At 43.4% G+C, this 21,276-nt stretch overlaps 1 protein-coding gene across 2 annotated transcripts in view; it reads right to left on the bottom strand.

The window, feature by feature from the left end:
* Positions 1–21,276, bottom strand: part of MTUS2 (microtubule associated scaffold protein 2) — a 642,868-nt gene that overhangs the window by 11,697 nt on the left and 609,895 nt on the right. For both annotated transcript variants that reach the window (XM_037058899.1, XM_037058901.1), the window contains 3 exons: positions 12,010–12,224; positions 5,232–5,337; positions 3,193–3,266 (listed from right to left, as the gene is read on the bottom strand). In XM_037058899.1, coding sequence (XP_036914794.1) covers positions 3,193–3,266; positions 5,232–5,337; positions 12,010–12,224 — 395 coding nt within the window. The remainder of the gene's footprint in view (positions 1–3,192; positions 3,267–5,231; positions 5,338–12,009; positions 12,225–21,276) is intronic.

Below are 21,276 nucleotides of genomic sequence, written 5' to 3'. Positions count from 1 at the left end.
GCTGGAGGATCAGGGCAGGCAAGGCAGGGACTTGCGGACTGGGCAGTCCCACATTCCCACAAACCAGGAGGAACAACTGGGGAGAGAGACAGACCATGCAACCCAGGGTTCCAGTGCATGGAAATAAAGCCTCAAAACCTCTGACTGAAAAAACCTGTGAAGGTTGAGGCAGCAGGAAAAACTAGCCTTACAAGAGAGTTCATTGGAAGGACCCACAGGGTCCTAGAACATATGCAAACCCACCTACCCAGTAATCAGCGCCAGAAGGGCCCAGTTTGCTTGTGGGTAGTGGAAGAAGTTACTGAAAGCCAGCTGGGAGCCCAGAAAGCAGATTGTTCCCTCTCAGACCCCTTCCCCACATATGGTGCCATAGCACAGAGGCGTAGGTTGCAACTCCCTGGCTAATACCTAAGGCTCCATCCCTTTCTATGTAACGGGTGCACCAAGACAAAAAAAATATGACCCAAATGAAAAAACAGATCAAAGCTCCAGAAAAAATGTAATTAAGCAATGAAGAGATAGCTAATCTATCAGATGCACAGTTCAAAATACTGGTGATCAGGATGCTCACAAAAAGGTTGAGTATGGTCACAAAATACAGGAAAATGTGAAGGCTATGAAATGTGAAATAAAGGAAAATGTACAGGTAACCAACAGTGAAGGAGAGGAAACTGGGACTCAAATTAACAGTTTGGACCAGAAGGAAGAAATAAACATTCAACCAGACAAGAATGAAGAAACAAGAATTCAGAAAAAATGAGGAGATGCTTAGGAATCTCTGGGACATCTTTAAATGTCCCAAAATCCAAATCATAGGGGTGCTAGAAGGAGAAGAAGAAGAGCAAGAAATTAAAAACTTATTTGAACAAATAATTTAGAAGAACTTCCCTAATCTGGCAAAGGAAATAGACTTTCAAAAAGTTCAGGAACCTCAGAGTCCCAAACAATTTGGACCCAAGGAAGCACACACCAAGGCATGTCATAATTACATTATCCAAGACTAAAGATAAGGAGAGAATCTTAAAAGCACCAAAAGAAAAGTAGACAGTTACCTACAAAGGAGTTTCCATAAGACTGTCAGCTGATTTCTTAAAAGAAACCTTGCAGGCAAGAAGGGGCTGGAAAGAAGTATTCCAGGTCATGAAAAGTAAAAACCTATGTCCAAGATTACTCTATCCAGCAAAGCTGTCATTTATACTGGAAGGATAGATAAAATGCCTCCCAGATAAGGTCAAGTTAAAAGAGTTCAACATCACCAAGTCATTATTATATGAAATATTAAAGGGACTTATGTAATAAAAAGATGATCAAAAATATGAAGAGTAAAATGACAACAAACTCATAACTATCAACAACTGAACCTAAAATAAAAACAAAAAACAAAAAGAAAAGCAAATTAAGCAAGCAACCAGAACAGGGGCAGAACCACAGAAATGGAGAATCACATGGAGGGTTATCAGTGGGGAGTGGAAGGGGGAGATTGGGGGAAAAGGTACAGGGAATAAGAAGCATAAACTGTAGGTACAAAGTAGACAGGAGGAGGTTAAGAATGGTATGGGAAATGGAGAAGCCAAAGAACTTATATCTATGACCCATGGACATGAACTAAGGTGGGGAATGCAGGTGGGAGTGGGGTGCAGGGCAGAGGGGAATAAAGGTGGGGAAATGAGACAATTGTAATAACATAATCAATAAAATATATTTAAAAAGTAGAAGAAGTGCCAACAACATCTTCATCGCTACTGCCATATCCAGGACCTTCAACTCAATTAGAAACCTTCACCCCTTCTTCCACTGATATGCCTTCTCCACCAACTGCAGGAGGGCATGGCCCTCAGCTAGTATAGTACATAAGCCCTTCTCTCTTGTGGAACTTAAACAGATTAAGCAGACTGGAGAAGCTACTCCAACAACCAGATACATACATAGATGCATCCCAACCCCTTACCCTAGCCTATGAGTTAACCTGGAAGGACACTATGGTTGTCTTGGGGCAGACCTTTTCAGATCTTGAGCAGGAAAAGGTAATAAAGGAAGCCAGAAAGTTTACTAACAACTTACTCATGCCTTATTTTCTCTATGTATTTCATAAATAAACATCTCATTTCCACTATACGTGTTGTCTCTTGCTAGAATTCATCCCTTGCGAGCAAGACAAGAACTGAGGCCGGGACACCTCTGACTCGGATCTCCCTGGCAACAGGGGTGTGGGGAGGGCAGTTTGGGGTAAATGTGCCAAGGATGAACCATGGGAGGGCTGTGTACTGCAGGCCCACTGATGGGTCAGTGCAGGCTGTTTCCCATTGGAAAATTTTGGGTAGTGCCCACAGTGGCTGTGACAGCGGTATCCGCACAATCCTGGGTTCTGTTCTCAGCAGGGCCACCTCTGTGCAATGAACGTTGCTGGGGGAAGTGAGCCATTGGAGAAGCAAAATTTCTGGCTTTGCATTACTTATGGTAATCAGTGGGCATCCATTGTTATTGTCACCACAACATCCATACGTGAGTGTCCCAAATATTTAAAAAATAACCTGGGTTTCATCAGGATGTTCATAGCTGGGAACGGGAGCAGGGCCTCCAACCCCACCCTAGGTTCCCAGGCAGGAGGGAGGTGCTGGTGATCTGGAGGACCCTTCACTCTCTCACTAGAGGTCAGAAGGAAGCCAATCTGCTCCCTGGCATCTGAGACGCACATTTTCCCTGGACTGGAAGTGGGAGGTAGAGAAGGTTCTTTCCATCCCCCTACTCCAGGTGATTACAGTCCTTTTTATAATTCCCAGGCACGCCCTATGGCTTCTGCCCTTCACAACCCTCCTTACACCACTCCCTAGCCTAGAATACTCTTCTCCTATGTTCACCCCCTTTCTCACACACAGCTCAGTGACTCCTCTGGCCACTGCCAGGGTGGGGCAACCTCTCCGAGATCCTGTGGCACTCACTGACTGGATTGTTCATTTGGTGCAAGCATGTGTTACCTTTTGTGGGTGCCTGTCCCTTTGTGTCACAACTTTCTGAGTAGACAGCAAATGCCTTAGGACAAGGAAAATGTCCCATCTCCCTCTATACTCCAGTATACTCCCTCTGTACTCTGCATGGGGTCCAGCACATAGCAGGTGCTGGATAAATGTTTGTGGACAGGACTAACAAACGGTGCTGCCATTAGGTTGGCATCAGAGTTAAGGAGATACTAACCTGTAAGGACAGCCGCAGCTTTTCAAAATTGTCTTTCAATTCTTTCTTTTCAAGCTTGTGGGTAGACATCAGCTCTGGAGAGAAGACAGCAGATTGGTAAGTTGGTATTTCTTCTGAAAGGGATCAAACAAGACTGTTTTGCCAGACTAAATGAAAGACTTGGGTGAGTAAGGGACATGGGTGTGCTGCAGGCTTGAAGCTGCAGGGACTGCTCCAGTACTTTGGAATCACATGTGGTGTTATTTGGAAGAGGAAGAAAGAGGAAGGCCCTAAGAAGAAAGAGAGAGAAAAAGAGGGAAAGGGAAAAAAATGAGGGAGAAGCAAGTTGAGTGCATGCACACACACACACACACACACACACACACACACACACACACACACACATTCATTTCTACACCCTGCTTTCCCACCATCCTGGCAGAGTCAGAGTCTCCAACCACAGTCCTCACCAAATCTCCAAGTTCTCATGGTAAAACAACTGTGTGATCCATGGGAAGTCTCTTTCTCCTTCCCCTCCCACAGAGGGAGGGAAGATCTCATTAATCAGCCTGAGCCACAGGTGCTTTGCACGGGAGAGCACTAGAGACCCACAATTATCATTCTGGCTGCTCAGGGCCACGGTTCAGAAAATCTCCGTGGTTTCCATTGATCCAAAACTTTGAACTCATGATGGTGAAGCTCTCTAAGAAATAGTTATTTTAGCTGAAATTTACATTTGAAAAAAAAGTTTGTGCTGATTTTGTTAGCGTAAAACCATGTAGTCTTCTGTGTACCTGTCTCTGTCCAAGCGATTAGCTGTAATAGCCATTGAGGATGATAATGTGCTGACCATAATAATGAATTTTTTGCTACTATTATATATGTATATATATAATATACATATATATTATCATGAATTATACACATTCTAAATAAAGTCTTAATTTTGTTATTCATTTTCTTCATGTTTCATTGTCTTTTTAAATTTCCCTCTATTTGTTGTGATTTCATCTTTTTCTTTTAACAGCAAAATTACCTTACAGCCAATTAATTATGTGTGAAAATGTGTGTGGCAAGAATGCTCGCGGCAAAGATGTGAAAACACCTACACTGGGGAACTCGAACCCTCGCGGGAAATGCTCCACAGGATGTTTTCCCCACGCTAATGCTCCCAGGGGGCAGGGCTGGGGCTCCCGGGAGGCTCCGTCCAAGGACTGGTTACTGCACAGTGCACTCTGCGTCCACAGAGAGCATTTAAAAATAATAAAACACTGATGTTAATTCTTAAAATCTTTAAATTTATTAATTTTAAGTTACTAACCTATTGTTAAATTTCTGGCTGAGGGAAAAATGAGAGGAGAAAAAAACTGAAAAATAAGTTGTGTATGTAGAATAAATGCATGTTAAAACTGTAAAAACTTCCTTCACAAATCCAAAATCTTAGTAGTATTTAGTAAATGTTGCTATTGTTGCTATAACCTGCATAGAACCCTAAGTACCCAAGCATAATTAAAGTTGTCAAAAATATAAAAAGAAAGATCCAGAGACCACTTCAGCCCTTGGTGAATGTGGCCTGTGAACTTAAGGTGGGCACCCAGGTTCAGTGTGGTGCTGCTCTGATCTGGGCAGCACTCTGAGTGTGGGAAGGGTGGAGGGTATACCCCCTGGGGACCGACATTCACTTTAATAAGGCCAAGACAAAGCCCAGCTTCCATGCTGACTTTAGAATAGTGGTTCTCAAGCATGGCTACCCATTAGACTTCGGAGCTTTATAAAATCTTCCTGTGCAGCTGCATGGGAGCCCTGGAGTGGGCCGTAGGCTGTCACTGGCCTCCTGTTGCAGCGTCACAGGTTCCGACATGCAGGCTAGGCCGAGAGTAACTGCCTCAGAGGAAAGAAGCGCCACCGGGATCCTGGCTCTCCATCCTTCCTGTTCACAGCAAGCAACACAGAGGACGCACCGGGAGGGACAGGAAGGGCGACAGGAAAGTGGAACAGAGAGCAGAAGGTGCTCCTAGGGCCCACCCCTGCTGGCCGCACACATCTAAGATGGTAGCTACCTTGAACTTTGTGGTCATGGTCATCCTGCAGGATTGTGATGGCCACTGTGTGGTTATTTTCCATCTCTAGGAGGGCAGCCTCGTGGCTGTTGGTGATATCTTCTACCTGTGGAAGAGCCACAGTTATGGCTATGCAGAGCTGGGATGAGTGGCAGTGGTATCCTCACTGCTTGGAGAACAGAGATGAAATCCAACCAGTAGAAAGCTCAGTGGTACAAAATGTCAAGGACAAGTCATTCTAGAGATGACAACTGCCCTCATCCATGTGCCAAGGCAGGAGAGCCAGGATTTGGTGGTGATGTGGCAGCCCCTGGCGTCAGGTTATCCCAGTGTGGGGTGGCTGCCTGAGCTCCCTCTTTACCATCCTGGGCCTGACTTTGGACCATCCACTCCCCACTCCCATTCCTTCCCCTCATACCAATTGCTCTGTAGGGTGATAAGGAAAAGAAGAAGGACCTCCCTTCTAGATTGCCTGTCTGTTTCCCAGTGGCAGGTGGAAGCCCAGTGCACAAGATAAATGGGAAGGAACAGTTACCGAGCTACCTGCTGTCAGCTACACCATTTAACCCTCACAGCAACACTCTAAAATAAATATCCATGCCCATCTTACAGGAAACTGAGGTTTAGAGAGGTCTGAAACATTTCACCCAAGGCCTAGTAAGGGGCAGAGCCAGCAGTTGGCCCAGGTCTTTCTTACTCCAAAGGCAAAGCCCCTTCAAACACACCCCTGCTGTCTTCCCAGCAAGGCCATGCCTAGTGCTTAGGAGCTTCTCACCAAGGTCAAGGAAGTGGCAGACCTGTGTGCTCATTGCACCTGCTTCCTAGCCATCTGCTTGCAACATGGGCTACCTGCCCAGCAATGTGACCCTGGTTGGGGCTGTTGTGTGTTCCCCATGGCCAGAGCTACTGTGTGTCCGGCTGTAGGCCATTTCCAGTAGTTTAATCACAAGTAGCACAGTCAATCCAGGATTTTTTATTTTCATCCTTCCTGGTCTCCACCCCAGCCCTCACCATGTGTACTCTTCTTGTTGTTTTGTTGTTATAGTTATTGCTTTAACTTCAAATGTATGACTTAAAGGAATAATTATATACAAAGACCTCCTTCTACACCAGCAAACCAGAACAATGTTTTCCAAACTCTTTGTCAGTGACCATCGCAAAAAAAAAAATGCTCTTGTACATTGTAATGCAGCCCCCACACAAAACCAAAGTGTTGCAAAATAATACTTTTCCTTCCTATTTGCAATATTCTGGTTAATTTTATTGTGTCTATTTCAAATTGTGGGTAGGCTTACTCATGTTTCCAAACCTGTCATTTGGAAAAGCACAGTAACAGGAAATGTGTCCAGGTCACTAAGCTGCTTGGTGGACCAGTTAAAACATATTGCTTCCAGGTGGTAATATTCAGCCACTGCTTAGGGGTCTTTTGTTTCTTGGGACTGACCTTTCATTTGAAGAGGAAGAGCTCTCTGAAGGCAAGGAAGCTCACTCGTGGAGTTAATGCATAGAGTATTTTTATTTTAAAATGGGGTAGATTTTCATTCTGGATACTGTAATTGAAGGAAAATTTTGCCTAACTTTTCTCTCCTAAGATAAGTGAGAACTTCATGCATGAAAACAAAAATATCACTGGCAAAACCAACAATGAACTCCACAGTGTTAGGAAAGCTGCATCACAAATTTCAAATGTAGCGATTCACTTTTATTTACTGGCCATTCTGGATTAAACAATGTTTTACTTAAGGCTCCATTTGGTATATAACTGTCCAATTCCTGTTTGTATGAGGTTTTTGTAGAATCTTTGAGGCATTTCAGCCTCTTAAAAAATAAATCACGGATTTTAAAAAACAAAACTATATATTTTTTTTCTGCTTCATTACTGATATCAGTTGAGCCGAGAGTGCCCTGTCTGTAGGGCACTCTCACAGTACATGGATGCCTGTTACCCAGTTCAGGCTAAAGAAAAGTCTTTGGTCAATCCTTGGTGTGATTCTAATTTGCTAGGCTCTTACACCAATTGCCATGTTCCAGGAGAGTCTCACGGGTCCCTGGTGGTGAAGACGCCCTGGCTGGCAGCACTACATCACGTCTGGAGCTTGAACATACAGCTTTCTGGTTTGTTGGGAGGCAGGTCTTTGATTTAGTGGTGGCACAATACCGTGCCCAAGGTATTAAGCATGGTGGAAGGATTTGCTCTGTCTGTGACAGCCCCTCAGAGGTGGTCTTATGAGTGAAACACTGATCCCCTAACTCTGAAAGGCTGTATGCTATAAGGAAACCAATGCCAGCCAAAGAGCCATGATTGGGGCCCAAGAAGCCTTGCTCTTCAGTTGGTAAAGTCTCTATACAGCTTTGTGGTTTTTAAAGAATGTTTCTACTATGGGAAAGGGGCTGTCTACTATTTATCCTCTTTCTTGTCACACATAGTTTCGATCCCCAGGACTACTCCTCCCTTGGCCTCTTTCCTGATCACAACCTCACACTCTGAGCAGCAGGGGGCACTCTCAGCCCCAGGAGACCCTGAAACCTTCTGCAGGCATTTGAGGGGATCCAGACAAGCTGACTGAAGGGAAACACCAACCAGATCATTTGATTCGTTGTCAGGCCAGGGCCAACTTAGGCTGGGTGAAGCATCCTTTTCTTGGGGCCCCTTTCTACCACTGCTGGACTAGCCTCCCACCTCCTCCCTCAGGAAGACAGACGTGTGGGCCGTGCCATGGAGGAGTCTGCCACTGTGCCCTACAGCCCCCATCAATGGAGAAGCAGCTGTTCTGCAGCAGGCTCCATTCCCACTGGGCCTTCTGGTTCAGCTGGCCTCAGCAACAGCAGAGCAAAAGGTGGGAAGGCCACCCTCTCAGATGGGTAAGATACAGCTGTGGGCTTCCTTCACTCAGCTGTCTGCAAAATGCAACTATCTGAGGCTTTGGCAATTCACTGAGAAATGACTTACATTTAGAATGAAGATGCATGTGCTTTATATCCTCTCAGCTTTACTCATTCAACCCAAACCAGTTTAAATGCCCACTTGCCCCCCTCAGGTGGGATCGATGGAGCCACCCGTGTTTACTCTCTGCAGGGCTCTCTCACTGACTGCACTTTCCCTCCCCTCCATGCCTGCTCACAATGGCTTGGGTATCTGTCTGCCCAGAGTGAGCAGCCAGGTGTCCCAGAGCACCCAGTCCCACTTCGTTGCATTCCAGGATGTACCTTCTGCCCCCTCCACAGCCCACCACACAGAGCAGGCAGGTGTTCACCAGGGCCCCCACCTTCCCACAGTGCCTCCTCCCAGAGGACTGAGACTGTGGGCCGTGATAGGCAGTGGTGTGTGTGTGGGGGGGGGGGGCAGTGCTCTGGTGCTGGGAGACTGAGTGTCCCCAGGACTTGTTCTGTTTGGTTAGAGAGAGTGTGGTTTCTGTCAGCGGTGGCTGTGGGCCAGTTTTGCAGGAGGACTAAGTAGCTGCAACAGGAAGGTGAGGCGATGAACTGTGGCCTCTGCTTTCTGATGAAGGGTGGGACACAGAGCCTGCCAGTTAGTCTGAAAGGGTGACTTCCTTCAGGAAGGAAAGAAAGATCCTCTGAATATGAGACAAAGCAAATGTAAGTGCCCAAGGAGGACCAGTGCTGCCCTTGGAGGGGGAGGTACCTCTGCTCAGACTTTACTGAGCAGAAACCACGGGGCTAGGAAGACAAGGCCAAAGGGTCTTGGAGGAATGGGGTCTAAGGACACAAGTCCAATCACTGAATGTCAGGCTCTGGGGCTGAGTATCTTTGGGGAACAGCCAAAGGCAGCCTAGAGAGAACTGGAAGGCGCTGTGTTTGAGCAAAAAGGGGAAAGCCTGTGTGTTTATGGTGAGAATCTGTTTTGTGTGCTTTGAAATGGGGAGGCTCTGGCAATTTGGCTCCTATGAATGCAAAGTCACTTATGGCATGAGTGCCAGTTCTGATTAAACATTTTATAGTTATACTCTTGAAATATAAGTCAGATTCTATCTTTAAAAGTACTTCAAAAGGCCAGAGGGCCAGGCCACGCCTCCTGCTCATTCCCCAGGACTGAAGAGCAAGGCTCTGAGTCAGGGGACACTGCAGTTCTAGGCCCAATGCTTGGCCCTGTTAACAATTCTGATTCAATTAGTGTGGGGTAAGAATGAGAAGGGGTGTTTTGCCACAAGAGTCCCAAGTGATTTCCATGTGTGGGCAGAGGGAGACAGTCTTTGTCCCTCCGGGTGGACGAATGGCTGTATTTTTCAGGAGGGAGACCCTGAACCATAGTCAGGTCACCCACAGTGTGGGAGCTGCCAACCTGAGTAAAGCCTGCCCTGCCGGTGTGTGGGGGACAGGCATGTGAGGTGAGGGGAGGCCAGCTGGTTAAGTTGACTTTTAAGCTCACAGAGCATTACTTCTGACAGAGATGTCACTATCCATAAAGTCAGTGTTGCCACGTGCAATCGTCCCTGTGAAGGAAACCCAAGTGTGGAGAGTCCGAAGACCATGCCAGTCTCCATTGCAGCCCTGCACTTGAGCCTCCGCCTGCACTAAGCAGATGAGCACTGATTCTACTGGAAATTAAGCTGAAGCTGCTATACCCTGCCTTTTCTCCCTCATCACCTTATGCCCTCTGCCTCAGGCCATCAGCCAATGCTCAGCAGCAGGAGCAAAATCAGGGGCCTGAGTAATCCACAGATTTAAATCACCCACCCCCCAAACCAGTGGGTATCTATCTATAGGCAAGGTTTACTCAGACCTAAAGCACTCAGATGTTATTTCTAACACAGAGTGTTCCCTATCCTCACAGTGAGACATAAACTCTCAATCCCTAAACACGTATCTGTGCTTCTAACTCAGTACCATAGTTTCTTGAGCACTTTCTCAGAACCTCCCCTGGCTGTCACCTGAGGCATGGCCCAAGCAAGCCTATGGTTTATAAATCTTGGTATCCCTTGCAGGACCCTAACACAGTGCCTTCTGTACAACGAGCATTCCCTAAATGTCCTTGGCATAGGTGAATGGATAAATAGATGAATCACTTCAGATATCAAAGGACCAAGAAGATCAGAACTCAGAACCCTCATAAGCCATAGCCCTCTTTTAACTATGCATAAATGGCTCCTGTAACTCATTCTCAACTTCAGAGCCTTCTTTCCTTCAATGCTGCTGTGCCCCAACTTAAAGGTGGGTGAACACTCATCTCCCAGCTGTGCTTCTGTACTGACAACGCTGAGGGGGCATCCTGCCCCAGCCGCACCCCACTGGTGGAAGGCTCTGCCCAGCAGTGGCCTCAGCTCTGTGGTTTCCATACATGGTACCCACACGGGAGCCTTCACTCAGAGGGTCCCTCAAAGCACATTCTCCTGCTCTTCCTTGAGCTTAGGAGGCAAGATGCTGCAGGTTCAGTTTCCGACATTAGCACCAGTGGTAACTTTAGCTGTAACTTCATCTGTTTCCTGGTCTCTAAGTGTGAACAACCTCAAGCAGGCAAGTATATCTGGTTTCCATAGGTTTCTAGAAAAGAAGATGCTTAATAAAATAAAATGAATCAGATAAGAGATTTTTCATTACCACAACAGTTTTTATTATTTACTCTGAAATTCTCCCTTGTCCCCCCCTCAGATTCATAAGACTCTGGGGACCATTACCATCCAGGGCATCTATTTGGAAGCACTCCGAGGAGGGCAGCCCAAATGTTCACAATAGTGAAGGGCCACCCAGCACTAGTGGGAGATTTAGAGGGCCCTTTGCAAAGGCCAGCTTCCCTTAGAAATATCATAAGCAGACCACGAGAAACAATACAGTGCTTAGAAGTTGTGTGCTAGAGCAACAGACCGTGGGGACTTTTAAAAAGGAGAAAAGAACAGAACTAATTTTCATGAAAGCAGAGTCACCTTTGGCTCTTACCCACTGTCACCTGACAGGCTCCCTGGTGATTATTCTTAACTTCTTCCAAATGAATTCTCTCTCTAGTAAGACTGCTGGGTTAGCTAGTGCCATTCATGCTTTCATTCAGCAAATACAGACTGAGGGACTACTATCACCAGCTACACTCAGGTACCAAAATTCTAGTGTAAGCCTGGAGACAACTCCAACTCCATGCTTAAGAGCATGGCTCTGCAGGAGATTGTGTCCAACTCTGGTTTCCCCATGAGCAGCTCTGGGAATTCTCACAAGTTACTTAACCTTTGGGTTTCAGTTTTGTCTCATGTAATTGGGGATACACACCTCAGTGATACACACCTTGCAGGGTGATTGTGAGGATTAAATGAGTTAGTACATGTACAGGGTTAACAGCAGCACCTGGTGATCAAGTACTAAACATATGTTTGCCTTATCGTCACCTCCTTCATGAAATATGCAGTGATAAATAGGATACAAAAGTAAAAATTTTAATATGTTGGATAGTGGCAGATGTTGAGGAAAAACCATTGCAGGAAGGGGAACACGAAGAGTGTGTATGTGGTAGGGGGAGAAGCTGTGATTTGAGATGAGGAAAAGCCTCCCCAACAAAGCGACTTTTGAGAAAAGTCTGGGAGGGAGGGAGAGAGGGAGCCATGAAGTGTCTAGAGGGAGAGCATTCCAGGCAGGGAATGAGAGCATGCTAGGAGGACAAGGAGAGGGAAGTCAGAGGAGCTGGAGGGGAGGAAAGGGGGCAACAGAAGAAAGAAATGAGGTTGGAGAGGGAATTTTACAAGAAGCTCACCTAGAAACAGGACTTCTGGCACTGCTCCCCACCACTTTCCCCCTGCACGCCCCAATAGCAGAGGTAGAGTGCAGGGCCCACACTGACCTGCTCCTGATGCTGACGCTGGATCCGCAGCAGCTGGCCACTGTGCTCCTCCTGGAGGCGTGTCAATTCCTCCTGGAACTGCAGCTGCAGCCGGCCCTGCAGGTCCTGGAGCTCGGCCTGCTGCTGCCAGCCCAACTTCCTCACCTCGTCCTCAAACCTCCTCTCCAGCTCCTCCTTCTCCTTCTGTAGTTTCTCACACCTGTCTGTGTTGAAGGCTGGAGATAGAACAGCATCTTTGTAAAAACTGGGGAGGAGGTACCAAAAGGCCTGAACACCCAACAGGAAGGGCATCATAATGGGGACAAAACCCTCTTGTGTTGGAGGAGCCTCACAGTTTGTGAAGGTTCTTTCCTTCTACCACCATGAGCACTGAGGGGAAACCCAAGGTCACCTGGTACGCAAAGAGCCGTGAAGGCAAAATTGATCTTTCTGACCTCCAGCCCCATGGCCCTGCCACGAGAGCACGGCTCCTGTGAGGAGTCCAGGGACCACAAGCATCAAAAATATTGGGTGTTTGTTCAGCAGGCACTTTTCCATTCTCATCCTGGGTGGGTCAGAGCCCCTGGGCAGTAGCCCAGGATGTAAACTTTTCACAAGGTCCTTGGCGACTCCTCTACCAGTCAGGGCTTGAGACCTATGCACTTTTGGGAGCTGAGATGAGACATGGGAGGCACCAGGTTGAAGGCTGTTCTAACTGGACAGTCACAGAGACAGTATAGGTTTCCTGTCAGGGGCCCGAGGCTGCACAGTAACCATGCAATATCCCCTTGCATGGGCACGCCACCCTGTTCCTATCCTGGTTTGTTTCCCAGGCCACCAGAAGGGGATGAGCCAATGACAGCAACTTACTGATCCACCTCCCTATCTGCACCTCCCTTCCCAAAACTGGGCAAGAGCGGACTGATTTTGTTGGCAAGATCTCTTTCTCAACTACAAAGTGCTTCCATGAAGGAGAAAAGTACAATCTACTATGTTTGGGTTGAGTGATGCTGACTGCACATGCACATGGCACAGATGTCAGGTGCAAGCACACATCATGTATGGTCCACAGGATGAATGCTGCCGCTCTGTCTGCTCTGTGCACATGCTGGGAGACCTCATCACTGACTTTAAAATGAAGTGAGCAGGTATGTGGTCTGGTTCATGATAATCCACACCCTAGGGGTGCTTGGTTATGATTAGAAATATACATTCAAGGTAGTTGGACAGCCTTTGAAACACCCTGATCAGAAGGACCCTAAAACAGGTTTCAAGACAAAGGCCATGAAAAGAGACCCAGAAGGACACTTCATAATACTCAAGGGAAGAATCCATCAAGAAGACATAAACATTGTAAATATACATGCACCCAACATAGGAGCACCCAAATATATAAGGAAAATCTTGGAAGACTTCAAGAAAGACAACTCACTTACAGTAGGGGATTTAGCACTCCACTCTCAACAATGGTTAGATCTTCCAAATTATCAACTAGAATATTGTGGCATTGAACAATGTTCTAGATCAAATGGATTTAAATGATATATAGAGAAGCTTTCGCCCCAAAGAAGCAAAATACACATTCTTTTAAAATACACATGAAACATTTTCAAAGATAGATGACATGATAGGACACAAAACAAGCCTCAGCAAATTCAAGAAAAGTGAAATCATATAAAACATTTTCTCAGACCACAAGGGCTTAAAACTAGAAACCTACCTCAAGGGAAAAACTCAAAAACATTCAAATTCATAGACACTGAATAGCATGCTGTTAAACGATGAATGGGTTAAGAATGAGATCAAGTAAGAAATGAAAAAGTTCCTGGAAACAAATGAAAATGAACACACAATAGTCTAAAACCTATAGGACACAGCAAAGGCAGTCCTGAGAAGGAAGTTTGTAGTGATAGAGGCCTACCTAAAAAAGATAGAAACATTTCAAATAAACAACCTAAACCCACATCTACAAAAACTGGAGGAACAACAACAAAGCCCAGAGTGAGTAGAAGAAAGGAAATAATCAAGATCAGAGCAGAATTAAATGACATAGAAACTAGGAAACCAATCTAAAGGGTCAATAAATCCAGGTGCTGATTCTTTGAAAAGATAAAGAAAATCATCAAGCCTTTAACCAGACCCATCAAGCAAAAAAGAGAGCAGACCCAAATAAATAAAATCAGAAATGAAAGAGGAGAAATTACATCTGATATCACAGAAATTATAAGAAAAGAATGATAAGAAATTACTACAGAGAACTATATGCAAAGAAATTTGAAAACCTGGGTGAAATGGACAAATTTTTAGAAATATATAATCTTCCAAAACTGAATTAAGAAGAAGCAAAAAGCCTGAACAGACCAATAACAGCTGGTGAAATCGAAGCAATGACCTAAAAGCTCCCAGGACACAAAAGCCCTGGACCAGATGCTTTCACAGGAGAATTTTACAAAAACATTTAAGGAAGAGTTAAGGTTATCCTTCTCAAACTATTACAAAAAATCCAAGAAGAGGGAAGACTCTCAAACACTTTTTATGAGGCCAGCATCATCCTAATCCCAAAACCAGATAAAGACACAGCAAGAAAGAAAACTATAGGCCAATATCGCTGAAGACCATAGATGCTAAAATCCTCAAGAAAATATTGGTAAACCAGATCCAGCCATACATTAAAAAGATCATACAGCATGATCAAGTGGGATTCATTCCAGGGATGCAAGGATGGTGCAATATTTGCAAATAAATAAACCTAATACCTCACATAAACAAAAGGAAAGACAAAAATCATATGATCATATCAATAGATGTGAAAAAAATCATTTGATAAGGTTCAGCACCCATTTATGATAAAAACACTCAGCAAAGTGGGAATAGAGGGAGCATCCCTCAACATAATAAAGGCCATATATGAGAGACCTACAGCCAATATCATACTCAATGGGCAAAAAATAAAAGTTTTCCCACTAAGATCAGAAAGAAGAAAAATGTGTCCACTTTTACCACTTCTGTTCAACATAGTATTGGAAGTTCTAGCCACAGTGATCAGACAAGAAAAAGAATTAAAAGGTAACCAAATTGGAAAGGAGGAAGTAAAATGGGGATTGTTTGTAGATGACATGATAGTATACATATACCCTATAGACTCCACCAAAAAACTATTTGATCTAATAAGTGAGTTTGGCAAAACAGCAGGATACAAAGTCAATACTCAGAAATTGAAAGTATTTTTGTACACCAACAACAAAATATCAGAAACAGAAATCAGGAAAAAAAATTCAATTTGCTATAGAAACAAGAGAAATAAAATACCTAGGAATAAACCTAACCAAGGAGGTAAAACACCTGTACTCAGAAAACTACACAAAACTGAAGAAAGAAATTAAGGAAGATATAAATAAATGGAAGCATATATCATGTTCATGGATTGGAAAAATTGACACCATCAAATGTTTATACTACCCAAACCAATTTATAGATTCAATGCAGTCCCTATTAAAATATCAATGACATATTTCATAGGTATAGAACAAACATCTCAAAATTTATATGGAACCATGAATGACCCTGAATAGCCACAGCAATTTTGAGAAAGAAGAACAAAGTAGGAAGGATCATAATACCTGACATCAAACTATATTACAAGTCTACTGTAATCAGAACAGCTTGGCACTGGTATAAGAACAGACACGTAGATCATTGGAACAGACCAGAGAGTCTAGAAATGAACCCATGACTCTATAGTCAATTAATATTTGATAGCAGGGGCAGGAGTATAAAATGGAGTAAAAAATAGCCTCTTCAACAGATGGTGTTGAGAGATCTGGACAGATATACGCAAAAAAATGAAACTCAACCAAATTATACCATACAGGAAAATAAACTCAAAATGGATAAAAGACTTAACTATAAGTCATGACACCATACAAGCCCTAGAGGAGAACATAGGCAGGAAAATTTCAGATATTCCACACAACAATATTTTCACTGATATGTCCCCTAGAGTTAGGGACTTAAAGGTAAGAATAAACAAATGGGACTACATCAAGTTAAAAAACTTCTGCATGGCTAAAGAAAACACCAACAAAGTGAAAGGGAACCAACTGTACAAAAGAATACTTTATTACAAATGAAATTACAAATGATACTTCATTTGTAAAAAGCTTCTGCATGGCTAAAGAAAACACCAACAAAGTGAAAGGGAACCAACTGTACAAAAGAATACTTTATTACAAATGAAATTACAAATGATACTTCAGACAAGAGTTTGATCTCCAAAATATATGAAGAACTCACACTACTCCACACCAAGAAGACAAACAACCTGATTTAAAAATGGGCAAAGGCCCTGAACAGACACCTCTCCAAGGAGGACATACAGAGGGTCCAGAGATATATGAAAGGATGCTCAGCATCACTAGCCATCCAAAAGATACAAATTAAAACTGGAATGAGATACCACCTCACACTGGTCAGAATGGCCATCATAAACAAATCAAGAAATGACAAGTGCTGATGAGGTTGTGGAGAAAAGAGAATCCTACTGAACTGTTGGTGGGAATGCAGACTTGCCCAGCCACTGTGGAAAACAATATGGGATTTCCTAAAGAAACTAAAAATGAAATTGCCTTTTGTTCTGGCAATTCCACCACTGGAATTATACCCTAAGAACCCTGAAACACCAATTCAAAAGAACCCCAATGTTCATAGCAGTGTTATTTACAATAGCCAAGTTCTGGAATCAGCCTACATGCCTGTCAGTAAATGAGTGGATCAAAGAACTGTGGGACACTTACACAATGGAAAACTATGCAGTAGAAAGAAAGAAGGAGCTCCTACCTTTTGTGAGAGTGTGGATGGAACTACAGAATATTATTCTAAGTGAAATAAGCCAGCCATTGAAAGACAAATACCATATGATCTCACCAATAAGTGGAACCTAACCAACAAAACAAACAAGCAAGCAAGATAGAACCAGAGACATGGAAATAAAGAATAAACTGATGGTGCCCAGAGAGCGGGTAGGGGGATAATGGAGGAAAGAAGGGGAAGGGTTGTCAAGGAACATATATAAGACAAAGACAATGCAGGGAGGATTGAATGTGGGAAGTGAGGTTGGGTAGGGCAGGGGGGAATAAAGGGGGAAAATGGGTACAGATGTTATGAAACAATTTTTAAAAATTAAATTAAATTAAACAAAGAATATCAATATGCAAAAAAAAAAAAAAAGTCCTGCCCTAATGAGGAGCTAAGTAAAAGGCATCTTTGCCACATTTGGCTCTATAAGAGCTTTGGCTCTAAAAGAGCACGAGGGATGTTTTGAATTATTTTTCCCTTGGTGAAATGAGTTGTGGGTTGGATGGACAGACACTTTGCCCTGTGTGGACAGTGTAATAGCCTAACACTGCCCGCAGTGGCCTTTTGGGTCAATGCCCCAGTGTTTCATGTCTCAACCTTGTGTGAGGGATTCTGGTATCACAGTCTGGCAAAGTTGTTAGCAGGATCTGCCACTGTAATCAGGGTAAATCGAGGACTGACCCCACTGAGGGGTAGCCAATAAGAAGAGGCATTGCCTGCTGAAAATTTCAAAGCCATAACCACAACAACTTGAAAAGCCCTCTGCTTTTTATTGCCCCCTATGCCAGCAATTCTAAAGAATGTTGGTGAAAAATATTTCTTAAAATAGTGGTTTGTTGGTCTAAATCTGAAACAACTAATACAATTACTATTGAGGTTTTTAGCAATAATTTTTGTATTTAAAAAAACTACAGAGAAAAGTTAGAAGTATGGCACAAGGACATTATTGTACAAATGAGTTTTTACCCCTGAACCATTTGAGAGTAAGATGCTGACCTGTTGTCCCATCAACCCTAAATCCCTTAGTGTATATTCCCTACCAACAAGAACATTTTCCTACATTAATTAATTACAATACAGTCATCAATTTCAGGGAGTCAGCCTTGACCCAACAGCACCACCCAATGCTCAGACCTGGTTAAGTTTCACCAATTGTCCCAATAATGTCCTTTGCAGGAAAATAACCCAGTTCTGAATCACAAGTTGCATTTAGCTGTCCTGTATCCTTATTCTCCTTTTATTGAGGACCATTCCTCAGCCCTTCCTTGAATTTCAGGTTCTAGACACTTTTAAAAATGACAGGCCAATTGTTTTATAGCAGCTGTCCCCAACCTTTTGGGTACCAGGGACCAGTTTCATGGAAGACACTTTTTCCACAGATGGGGGTAGATGGGATCATTTCAGGACAATTCAAATGCATTACATTCAAGCTCACCTCCTGCTGTACAGCCCAGACTGGTACCAGTCTGCGGCCTGGAGGTTGGGGACCCCTGTTTTATAGAATATCTCTTAATTTGGTGTGTCTGATGTTTCCTCATTATTAGATTCAGGTCATGCATGTTCAGCAGAAATGTCAAAGAAGCGATGCTGTGCGTGCTCTTCTCATTTGAATACTGATAAGTTTGAATAATCTTTAAAATGGAAATTTCTTCTTTTAACTGTTTATGTCAGGAAAATCATACTTAAATAATCATAATTTTTGCAAGATTGTACTAAAAGTGATTTTGTGGTATAGAAGAGATAGTGTTACAAATGGTCTGGCTTGGTTATCAAATGCATTAGGTATATGGCTGAACGTAGACATTATTGTCATGTCTTTTAGATGAGGGACAGACTGTTGGACTGTACTGGGCTTCCCACCATGGGTAGCCTAACAGCATTTTGCTGGCTTGCTAATAAATACAAACATGACTGGCAAAGTCAGGCTAAGTCTCTCTTGTACCTGGTAGTGAGGTCGTGGTGGGGGAGGTCAGCATCCTCCCCTACCTCTGACCATGGGGGACTGCAGTCCCTACCAAAAGACCCAACAGTAACTAATGGCCAAAGTGGCTCAGGACTGATGGCAGAGGTATGGAATGCCTGTAGCTCTAGCTTTTCTCAAAGACTATCCAACCAGGGAAAGCTCCTAGAGATTTCAGCAGGGACTTGAGTGAGGGAAAAGTGTTACCAGGATCCATATACGTGTGTGTGTACCAACATATGAAAGACAGCATGACCCACCCTCCATATTCACCATCTGTCTCCCCAAATGACTTTTTTAAAATTACCCTGGATGAAAAAAGTCTATAAATGGAAAGTGTTTTGCCAATGTGGAAGAGGTGAAACAAAAAATGGCAGAACCACTAAAAGGCATCAAAATCAAGGAGTTCAAAAACTGTTTTGAACAGTAGGAAAAACATCTCAATAGGGGTATTGCATCAAATGGAAAGTACTTTGACGGTGACTGAAGTTTAAACATGTTAACAATAAATATACAATTTTTAATAAATAAATTCTTCTTTTTAGGGTTTCACCCTCATGTATGTACTGGCTTATCCTGGTGTGACTGGACTGTAATACATTAGAACAAAGTCCATTAAAAACAGTGATAGAGACAAAGTCAAATGGAGGCAAACAAAGGAGTAGTAATTGCGGTTAACTGTGGGAAGGCAGAGAGTTGTTGTCACATGGACAATAGGCAGAGGCAACACCAGTTAATGATGGGGGAGCCCTGGGTGACAAGCCCCGGGGAAGGTTTCTGGGTATACAGGGCCTTTTCAGAGGACACTTTTGTTTTTGTAATTCGAGTGAACTAACTTCATAGTGACCTTCGCCCCGGATATCATGCACTCACAGGTGGGATCAAAACAAAGCAATGGCAGGAGGATGTGTGCTCGTATTCTCAATAGGCCTGCAGCACAGTGCCCAGAGAGGAGACATGGAAGGCAAGACACATGAGAACAGATTCTGGTCAGCTCCATTCATGATCAAATACATGTATCGGGAGCAAGACATATTTTTATCTAAAAGACTGATAAAAGTGAAATATTCTGGTAATTCAGAAGGGTATCAAGAAACTGGCATTCAATGAGTCATTCGATGAACCACAAGCTGCTTCGAAGGACACAGTGTCTTTAAAAACTCACACTATTCAGGGAGGGAGGTGAGGGGGTGGAGGAATCCAGCAAAAAGGAAAAAGGGCTCAGGGACATGGACAACAGAGTGGTGATTGCTGGGGGGAGGGGAGTATAAAGGGGCCAAATAGTAATGGAAATAATACAATGAAAAATTTAAAAATTTAAATGAGAGGGGTAATGGCATGAGGGGGTGACAGCTAAATAGTATGAGGTTTCTCTTTGGGGGCAACAGAAATGCTCTGGAATAAACTGTAAGGACAGATGTACAGCTCTGTGAAAACACTGAGGGCCACTGGGCTCTGCACTGTAACTGGGTAAACTGTACATGGTATGTGAACTGTACTTTACAGTCTTTACAAAGAAAGAAAAGGAAATTTAAAAATAACATGATAGGGAAATGCCTTAAAAATAAACTAGATGTTTCTATAGAAGGAACAGTCATATTATGATTTAAAACAATGGGGAAAGTATATAATGGCAAAATAAAACAAAAATGAATTCCTCACCACCATGCTGTTTTGCACACACATGTCACATGGAACCTTACATGTAACAAAATAGATAAAAAGATTTAAAAATGAACAAAAGCAAATCAATTACACTGGCTAAAAAATGACACAGAAGTTTTAACCCAACAATTTCACAAGTGCACACAAAACTTTGGTTAAGGATTACTACAGTATGATTTGCTTTAGGGAACTATTGGGGATTTAGTTAAATAAATTATAATAAATCCAATGTACAACAGTGGGCAAAGTAGGTTTACAGTTGTAATACAAACAAATGATAATACAAAAATAAACCATGTGTTTCATGTACTCGCTTTTGCCTACCTTGTATGTTTAGGACAAATCCTATATACAACTCTATAGGCAACCAGTTAAAAAGAAGAAGGAAATGTTTTTGTGCTATCATGGAATAATCTATTGTTAAACAAAAAAAGGCAAGATGCAGAACTAGTATGTTCATATAGTTTTACTTGTAATGGAAATGTATCTATATCTCTGTCTCTCCCCCCTCAGAGGCTTGCATGCCTCAGTGTCCAGCACACACCTGCAAATAGATGCACCTAACAAACTTCTACTGCTGGCTTGCAAGCATGATGCATAAAACATGTGTACATTACTGCCATAATTAAGAAGAAGATGGGTTTTGTCCAGTGGTCAGAGATGCCATGCCTCTCTGTCTCACCTGTGCTTTCACTCATGTGAGTGGCAGGACAATTCACGGGGCTAGCACTCTATCTGGGGCTTAGGGACCATTGGTTCCCACCCTCCAGCTGCCCCGGAATTCACTGCTGCCTTCAGTAAATCAGGAG

The sequence above is a fragment of the Sturnira hondurensis genome, unplaced genomic scaffold (genome assembly GCF_014824575.4).
Source record: "Sturnira hondurensis isolate 20B ecotype Veracruz unplaced genomic scaffold, ASM1482457v3 Scaffold0010428, whole genome shotgun sequence".
NCBI lineage: Eukaryota > Metazoa > Chordata > Mammalia > Chiroptera > Phyllostomidae > Sturnira > Sturnira hondurensis.
The sequence above is the reverse complement of the archived record's forward strand: the minus strand, read 5'-3'. Positions and strand labels throughout refer to the sequence as shown.